General features: G+C 36.1%; 1 protein-coding gene across 9 annotated transcripts; it reads left to right on the plus strand.

Moving 5' to 3' along the window:
* Positions 1–945: 945 nt before the first annotated feature.
* Positions 946–8,671, plus strand: LOC104222106 (serine/arginine-rich splicing factor SR30). 9 transcript variants are annotated; one of them, XM_009773291.2, is made up of 15 exons: positions 953–1,029; positions 2,248–2,336; positions 3,105–3,170; positions 3,316–3,390; positions 3,494–3,596; positions 3,699–3,745; positions 3,844–3,901; positions 5,373–5,422; positions 5,583–5,639; positions 5,721–5,839; positions 5,908–5,991; positions 7,963–8,032; positions 8,103–8,136; positions 8,242–8,313; positions 8,404–8,671. In XM_009773291.2, exons 2-15 carry the CDS (start codon positions 2,253–2,255, stop codon positions 8,445–8,447), a joined length of 963 nt encoding a protein of 320 aa, XP_009771593.1. In that variant the 5' UTR covers positions 953–1,029; positions 2,248–2,252; the 3' UTR covers positions 8,448–8,671. The 9 variants fall into 9 exon arrangements, 7 of the variants coding, with proteins under 7 accessions (XP_009771591.1, XP_009771593.1, XP_009771594.1 ...); XM_009773289.2 differs by having other exon boundaries at positions 946–1,029; positions 7,963–8,136; XM_009773292.2 differs by lacking the exon at positions 7,963–8,032.
* Positions 8,672–9,390: the final 719 nt, after the last annotated feature.

Consider the following 9,390-nt stretch of genomic DNA (forward strand, 5'->3'; position numbering starts at 1 on the left):
ATACACTTCACATTCAATAGAAAAATGGTCAACTAGGAATGAAAGAAGCGTTGTTTGCCGCATCACCAACACCACAAAGCCAAAGCCCGGACGAAAACCCACCTGAGGAACTAATGGTCGCCAACGAAGGACAATTGTAAGCGGTGATGGAAGTGGCTTTGCGGGTTTTAAAGATGAAGAGGACAAAGCTATTAGAGCACCTTTCTAGTGAGGGACGACTGCGGTGGTGGGTCTGGGTGCTGCTAGTAGAGGTGGCAAATCCATTTACTTGCTGAAAGTTACAAAAGATGTAGTTGAAAAGATAATGGTGATAATCAGCAAGAGTTGTTGAGTTATGAGTTTTCAAGTCGCGGCTGCAATCCAATAGTTCTGGCAATGTTCATCGGTAGCGAAATAGTGGGTGGAGAAAGTGACGAGCATCTCCAAGGGTCCTTCAAATTTGGCCTTTTTTTTCCGTTAAGTGACATATTTTTTTTTATTGGTCCTACTTTGCCATGTTGGCAGCAAGTGAAATACACACACTTTAATTTGTTTGGAGCTACAAAATATGTGTCTAATTGACATAATTTTTCTTCGCTTAAAGTGCCCAATATGAACTACTATTAGTTTACGTGTCAAAATGAAAAGAATGGCAAAGTTTAAAGGGCCACCTGTGTATTCAGCCCAATATCTATATATAAAAAACTTATGGAAGTCACCAATCCCCAAGTGACATCTAGACCAAGGAGATATGCCTAGTTTCTTTTCTTTTCCCCCTTTTTATGGATTATTATAATTAATTTTCCTATCTGTTTTTTTCTCCTGAACTTTAAAGCAAGTGTCCTAGAACAGATGTCATGTGATGACATGACGTCCTTAGATTTGTGTCGCGTTTATAAAAGTAGCGTACGTATGATACCGACCTTCTCCCTTATTATATATATATATATATATATATAATATAAAGTTCAGTTCATGTGTTAATACCACTTGTTTTTCGTCTGCTGCAATTTTTTCTTTCTCCGCAATCTCTAGTGTTGGATCCTACAGGTAAGCTGTTTCTCCCTTTCTCCCCGATCAAAATTATTAGAAAATTAAATCCATATAAAATTTCACCGGTTCTCTATTTATGTTTTATAGCAACGACTGTTTTTTCTTCTAAAAAGAATTTTGGATTTGGTAGTTCTTGAAGAGACTTTAGGATTTTTCTTGGTTTTCTGCTGTTGGTCTGTTAATTTCTTTTTTTACACTTGCGATAATATCCATGTATTTATAGAATCCGTTAAAAATACTTATTAACAAAATTTGTATCAGTAGCGAAATTGTTTGAAGTTCTTGATTGTTCTCTCGACCCTTTTAACTGACGTTATTTGCTTTACTTTTACATGCATAGACTTGAGAAAAAAGGAACATGATGAGTATCTGGCAGGACAAAAGTCATTTTTTGTGGAAAATATTTTCCAAAAAAAATGCTTTCTTGATAATTGATCCGTGAATATTTTTTGGAAAAATATATTAGAGATCTGTAATAATATTTTTTTGATCAGATAAAGATAAGTAATAATATTAACAAACCGGGCATTGTTTTGATGAAATATCGAGCATTACAAATTGATAATAATGTGCAAGTGTTAATTGGAGCAAGTGATATGAATTAAAAGTTAGGATAAGTTTCAGAAAATGATGTCCAGAAGTTATTTTCTCCCTTTATGATAGAATAGATAACCTAACCCCAGAAATGACTTTCCGTATGACACGATAACACCAGAAATGACTTTCGTCATTCTAAACGCAGTGAAAAGCAAAAGACCGCCTTTTGATATTTTCTCTTCATATATCTGGTGTTTGCTGTGATTACTATTGCTGACAAGCATAATCTTTTAGATTGATCATTTGTGATATTTGCTACTCTGATGCTTGTCATATAACTTCGTTCTGTAATTTTAAGATGCTTTGAAGAGCATTATGTGATTTTGGTAGTTGTAACATTATTCTTTATGTAGGAGCTCTTCTTCGTAGGAAAAGATACTGTAATAGTTCCATATCGTCTTGTGTATATTTGCAATGTTACTTTACTTTGTTTTTCCCTTCTTTAGTTGACCATTCCTTATGGCCTTTCACTGATGAGCTTTAGTCAACTCTGATTATTCCACCCCCTTTCCCCACCACCTAAAGAATCAACAAAAATTCTTCGTTGCATTCCAATTGTTCACTTATTACCACTTCCAATGTTTGAACAAGCTGCATTCTTTTGGTTAATGGTTTCAGGCATAATGGGTCGGTTAAGTCGGACTATCTATGTGGGCAATCTTCCTGGTGATATTCGTGAGAGAGAAGTAGAAGATTTGTTTTACAAGGTTAGTTAGATAAGTTACTTGTTTGCTGGAAGGACATATTTTCTGCAATTTGATATGTTATAACTAAGTTATACATTTACCTTCAATTTGTTTCTCCTTTTATGTTGGCTTACTTCTTGTCATTTAGAAGGGCGCCAGCGAGTTCCATGAGAACTTGCGCTCTTGGGTTGATTGAAAGAGGAATAAATTTGTCTAAAAAAGAGGGAAATTTGGGGGTTAAATGCAAGGATTCATTCTTCTAATATGTTTTATATCTGGTGGCATCTTTGTAAGCTGTGCCTAAGTGGATTAGGAAACCTTGTGCATTGTCTATCTTTCTTGGTCTTCTCAGGTCTCTTGCCTTTCATATTAAACTCTTAAAGTGATAAGAGGTGTATAGTCTAACTTCACGCTTAGTCTTTCAGTTTTTTTTTTTTCTTTCAGCTTTCTAAAAGCCCCTGAAAGTCATCTAATTTGGCACTTTTGGGATCATGCTCTTTTGCTTAATGAAACATCTGGCCGCTTTACAATATACATGAATTTTTTTCTGAGGAAAGATGACTTATTTTCAATTTTTAATATAGATTCTTTCTGTTGCTATATTTGTCAATTACATAATTCCTTTTGGTTCATTCTGAAGATGGTTGACTAAAGGTCATTAAAATTTATGGGTTTTTTTATTACGTGTTGGCTAACCTTTTTGGTGTTTGGACCAGTTTATTTGTCAATTCTCCCCTCTCTTTTTTTAGTTACCTATGCCAAATTGCTAATCTTGTGAATTTCCTGCAGTATGGGCATATCGTGGAAATTGAGTTGAAAGTTCCTCCTAGACCACCTGGTTATGCATTTGTAGAGGTGAGTTCTTTGTTAGGAATTGAATCATTGAGATGTTAGTTATTCCCTTATTGTATTGGCGAATAGCTCAATTTTCTGCATATGTTTCTTCATGCTACATCAGGTTTGATAGATCTCATTGTTGTCATTCTTTTGTACGTTCCAGTTTGAAGATTCTCGTGATGCTGATGATGCCATCCGTGGGCGCGATGGCTATGACTTTGATGGACATCGATTACGAGTTAGTTGTCCCCCCCCCCCCCCCCATCTTTTTGGTGATGTGTGGTATTTTTTTGAAGTCAGATTATGTTCACCACTGTTGTTGTTTATTATGATTTATGTAGGTTGAACTTGCTCACGGTGGGAAAGGATCATCATCATATGATCGCCACAGCAGTTATAGTAGTGGGAGTCGTGGTGGAGTTTCTAGGCGCTCAGACCATCGCGGTTAGCCTGATTTTAGTTGTGTTATCATAATTCCTTGCGTCCTCGACATTAAGCTATTTCATATAGTTATTATTATTTCATGCTAAAATAAAAACTTTGCAGTTCTGATCTCTGGACTACCATCTTCTGCTTCATGGCAAAACTTGAAGGTTAGCATGTGTTAAGTTATCTTGTTATGATCAGTAAAGATTTCGGGAACTTGCGAGAGATTTTGATCAGTGTGGTTTCTTTTACTTGGTATTGCTAGGATCACATGCGCCGAGCAGGAGATGTCTGTTTCTCTCAAGTTTTTCGAGGCCGTGACGGTTAGTTAGGTTATTGAGGCAGTTTTTATAGTTGCATTTGTTCAATTCTTAATGATTTTCATTAATGGACATATCTTCCCAGGAGGGGAATGTACATTGGTTTCTAAGTCATACTAGTATTTTACACATTTTGCTGGGGGGTGTCTAAACAGGTATGTAACATAACAAATTAACACGTGAGACAATCAGGTTACTTCTTGATCAACTGGTGCTTGTATCTTACAAAGAAAGACTCGAATAGCATGGTACTGGGTAGAATGTCACTTGTCATAGGGCAAATACTTCTGGAAATATCGTTAAACAAATATATTAAACAATTTCTCTTATTCAGTGTTTAGGGAAACAGGTGTTAGATCAAAATCTAAATGAATGCTTATTATTTATCTGACTTTGAAACTAGACATGTTTAGGTTTGAAATCAAACAGGATAATGGTTGATTTTCAACAAAAACCAAGGGCCTTCCCATCTCAATACTTCCATTACAGCTCCTTTGTTCCTTTTTTTTCCGATTGATCAGTAAAAAGAAATATTTAGAAGCAAATCAAGATGTTTAGTCTGGGTATTTTCATTGTTTATTCAGCTTCAATATATTAATTTTTGATTGTTTGAAAGTGTTTATGATGTTTTAGGGCGTAAATGATTTTTTTAACACAACTATGTTTCAGAATAAGATCTTCAGGAAAAATCCAAACACATAATTTGCTTTCCGAAAGCCAAACACTTATACCATAATCGAAATTCAGTGATCATCTTAATATCACTGATGTCCGCAATCAATCGCATTGGGAAATTTTTGGAAAGTAGTCTGAGGGGAAAGAGAATTTAATACCCTAAAGTGTTCAAATCTTTTCTAGAATATAGTCAAGCTAATTTCACAAAATATAAAAAATATTCTTGCTTACTGTTCCAGTAGTTCCTTTATTTTCTTAAACTTCCAAAGACAGCAAGGGTCAGATAAATTCAGAATAAAGTCTACATTAATGCCAATTACTTGAATCGAAAGGATTAGAAAAGCCATCGCATGCATATAAGATCACTTACAAGACCTGTACGCTGTCTGACCTGATATTTCATTTTGCTCAAAGATAAATTTTGGTGAAGAAAAGCATTTACCAATTGAAACTCCTCAAGAACATCTAAAGGCATTACCTCATTAAGAAGTTATTCTGTGGCTTCTAATTTCTTTAGCGCAGTTTAAATAAAAGTTTTTAGTTGGGGAGGAAGCACTATAAAGATCAGTTAGCTAACACTTCTCTTATCAGACACCATATATAATGGGGCACTTAGTGTGCAGTCTATTTTATCTTATTGCACTAGATCTCCGTGCATCGCTTTCATGTAAGGCTCGTGACTATTAAAGAAAGTGTGCCTACTCTTTTTGTCCTCCATTCTTTCTAGTCAGTTAAAATTTCAATGATCTGTAAGCATTGCAATGGAAGCGGTTGATGTTAGCTACTGCTATTTTTGCAGGTATGAGGGGGATTGTGGACTATACCAACTATGAAGATATGAAATATGCGGTAGGCTAATAAAAGCTTTAAGTGACTTGTTTTAATCTGTAATATCACATCATTGGTTCTTCTTCTCCTCTGGAATAATTAAGGTTTTCTGGTTTAATTAATTCCTTTTTCCTTTGTCAGTCTCCTCATTTATCTCTTTTTTTGTTTGTTTCTTTTGCAGATAAGGAAACTTGATGACTCTCTCTTTCGCAATCAGTTCTCTCGAGCGTATATTAGGGTCTGCTCCCTGTCAGTAGGAGAAATCCTGGATCCAATATTGTGTTTATGCATTAGTTTAACTCAGTTATCTACTCTTTAGGTGGAGGAGTATGATAAGAGACGTAGCTATTCCAGGAGCCCAAGCCCATATTATTCAAGAGGCAGAGTTTATTCAAGAAGCAGGAGTCCTCGACGGAGCTATAGCAGCCAGAGCAGAAGGTTTAGTTTCTGACTATCTTTTCCTTTACCTTCAGAAAATTTAGCATGTTTACTAAGTCATTCGGCAGTGTGTCTCCTAGGGGTAAATACTCTCGTCGCTCCGCGTCTGTCTCGCGCTCAAGGTCTTTTTCCCCTGCTCGCTCTGTTTCTAGGTACTTTCTTTGTTTCACATCAAGGTTTTAATATTTCTCTTATGCTTTGCTAAATTAATCTCGTTTTTTAAGTATAGTTAAAACATAGTTTTCATAGTCCTAATTCATGCTTTGTAGCATATGAGCGTGTCTTATTTGAATTCTTTTTGCAAGTCCGTTACATGTAATCTACCTTAATTGCTAGGTGCTGTGTGCTTAGTATGTTCTTCTTAGGATCCTCCTTTACATTCGTTTGAGCAATATCCCTTTTTGGTGGTGTTTTTGTGCTTTATTTAATGGAAATTCTATATGAGGAATCAGCAGTATGACTATACAGTGGAAAACCTATGTTGATTTGGGAGTCTCTTTTGTTGTTTAGATGTTCAGCTCCTGTTATCTTCGTGGTTTTGATTGGTTAGGGTAATGACACCATTGTTGGAGAAAGTATACAATTTTCTATCCAGTTGAGTGTTTTTTATACTTATCTGGAGAATGAACATCAAAGTTTCTTGGAGCTTTTGTTTGCTTTTTCTTCTTTCTGCCCCATGCAAGGCTTTAGACCACAGTTTTGTTTTGTTGTGTTTCAGTGGCTCTGTCTGGTTAGATGATCAAGCACTTCTCATTGTTTGAAGTTCCATTTTCTGGAGATATGTAGAGTCAAAAAGGCTCACTGTGTAGTATCACCAGAATGTATAGAATTAGACATCTAAAATATCTCTTTTATTTTCGAGAGCTACAGAAAGATAGATTAGTACTGGAAATTAGTAGGAATAGCAATGACCATATAATTATATAAAATTGGGGAGGATATGAATTGGATGCTTCGTGTAGATAGATGAGGAATTGACAATTTGGTGCTATTAGAATTACTAAGAATATAAGTTTTAGATTGGTCTGGTATGTTGGTAGTTTTGAAGCAGCAAGGAATCAGAGAAACCGAGTCCTTATTCGACGAGAAGTTATTTCTAGCCTGCATATTTCAAATAAAAAGTGACATGGAATGAGGAGATAACCCTTTTGTGAGAATGAGAGTATGAGATGATCTACCTCTTTATTGCCGAAGATGGATGGATTTGTACCTTCTATTCTGTAGGATGGGGGTGTAAGGGAGGAATGGTTAAAGAGCAGACCAGCAAGAGAATTTGTGGGTCATTTCTCTTTTGGGTGGGGAGGGGGGCTGGGTTGGAGTTGAGAGCCTGACTGTTAGGGACTTCTCGTGGTTTCTCATTGAATTATCTTCTGGTTGTCATTGAGTTTTGAGGATGGACTTTGTAAGTTTAGGCACTTCTAGTTGAATGATTTGATATACTTACTGTGGTTAAGACAATTTGATTTTTCAGACTTGAAAATTGATTTCCAAAACCATTGGAGAATGACTTCCCGAAAGAACTCTGAAGCATTATTGGTGGGATGAGACTAAATTTTCTTGTCTAGTTTTCTAAAATTCCAGGAATACTTGAGATGCAATTTCCTCTTTCCATTGTTCTCTTCTTCCTCTCCCCAATCTTTTTGATTCGGTTTTTCTTCAGAACGAATTACCAGCTTTATGGTTAGTAAGATGATTACGAAGATTGCCTTTTTTTGTTTTGTTTTCTAGATCTTGCATTTCGTGGCGATCTGGGGATTGCTTTTTAGGCAGGTGATGTCCAATGGTGCTCAAATTCAGGCAACTCGCTTGGATGTGGCAGTAATCTGTTTTAGTGGATGAGCACCTCTGGTAAACTCAGGATGGTAAACTGTATTTTAATATGGTATTAAGGTGGATCTTACTCAAAGCAATATATCAAATTGTTTTTGGGCTAATCCCGAGGGTTCTGAACGTGGGAACACTATTGAATAGACAAATAAAAACTTAATTTGTTTTTTAGAGCGTGGGGGGCGGTGCATGCATTTGTATGGTATGACCTCACAACTTGGACGGACAATCTCCAGGAAGTGCGTTGCGATTGGTTTTTGTTTCAATTTGATCATGTTGGTTGATTGATATTATAGATTGCTGGCAGCTGTTGCTAACTACTTTGATTGTGGACGTGGAAGTAGCATGGATTCATTTGGATCAAAGGTCGTTCTGGAACCTTTTGGCTACAGAATTCTACTGATATTAACTAGAATTGTTTGTGGGATTTGTGCAGATCTCAATCACGATCCAGATCTCCACTGTCACCTGTAAGTAGAACTAGCGTCATATCTCGTTATGGATAATGCAGTTCAACTATGCTTTATTAAATCGCGTATCTAAGTTATGCTTTCACAAACTTTGTTGTCTTGTAGCCACATCGTCGGAGGCATGCAAGGAGCCCAAGCAGGAGTCGGAGCAGGAGCTTCTCTTATTCTCGTTCATCGGTATGTTTGAATAGTTATGGTCTGGTTTCAGTGTTAATATCATCATTAGACCTATTTCCATGTTCCTCATATGAGGATGGTTATGTGCAGGGGATATCCGACTGAGACTTTCCAAGAAACAAAGGGCAAACTGAAGCCAAATTCAGTAGTACTTTGCAGACTTGTTGGATGTTAAGGGAATTGGCTTTTAGCTTAATGTTTACTTTCGTTAAATTCTTCAGTTGTCACATTTAGAAATCAAGCTTTGAGTTCTAGCTAGCTAGTTGCACTTCCTAGAAACTGTTTTGGGTTAATAGCCATGTATGCCTTTTGAACTGCTGAGTGAAAATTGAGGACGATTAATATGTGTTATATTTTATCTGTGATTGTCACCCATTATCAAATGTTCTCATTTAAGCCATATGATCTGTGGAGAAAAACTGGCAGCCGGGTGGTGACAACAAGACATTTGCTATGTATGTGTGAGTTAGACATATATCACGCGTTGGAATGCTGCTGCTGGAATAGCCTGGTAATTTGACTTGGGGAAGATATATGGTGTTGATTCCAAAAATAAATTAGATATAAATAGGAATAATTAGCTGATGGCATGTAGTTCAGTCTCCCAAAAAATCACTCGACATAGAAGGAAAAGAAAGATAAAAAGCATACTGAGATGCCTGTCAAAATTTTCATATTTAGTTCAAAAAGAGGTACTAAAAGATGTTTGATTCACAACAGCACATTATAAAAACGCCTCCTTATTTTATTTCTAAAAAAAAATAAAAAAAAATTACCATTTGACTATGATCACTTGTTAACCAAGCACACCTTACAGTGGTACCTATAATTATAAAAATGAGAAAACTGTGAAACTAGATAAGAAGAGAGACTTTTTTATTGCCTTCAACAGATTTGGAGTCAACAAACGGCGCCATTAGCTAGAACGACGATTATGTGCCACTTTTCAATTCTGAATTATGTCTTGACAAGGGAAAACGCTTTCTCATAATGTTAATTTAGGAAATATTTGACAAACTACAACAATGAAGTTCTTGTAATGTTTGGTGTATGACGGAAAATAAATAATACAAAGAC

The sequence above is a fragment of the Nicotiana sylvestris genome, chromosome 1, assembly GCF_000393655.2.
Source record: "Nicotiana sylvestris chromosome 1, ASM39365v2, whole genome shotgun sequence".
In the NCBI taxonomy this organism is placed as follows: domain Eukaryota; kingdom Viridiplantae; phylum Streptophyta; class Magnoliopsida; order Solanales; family Solanaceae; genus Nicotiana; species Nicotiana sylvestris.

Excerpts from the sequence above, each read along its gene's own strand:
- LOC104222106 (XM_009773289.2), top strand. The coding sequence starts at position 2,253 with ATGGGTCGGTTAAGTCGGACTATCTATGTGGGCAATCTTCCTGGTGAT. Across the intron at positions 3,391-3,493 it reads TTGATGGACATCGATTACGA|GTTGAACTTGCTCACGGTGG; the intron begins GTTAGTTGTCCC and ends TGATTTATGTAG. Across the intron at positions 3,746-3,843 it reads CTTCATGGCAAAACTTGAAG|GATCACATGCGCCGAGCAGG; the intron begins GTTAGCATGTGT and ends TGGTATTGCTAG.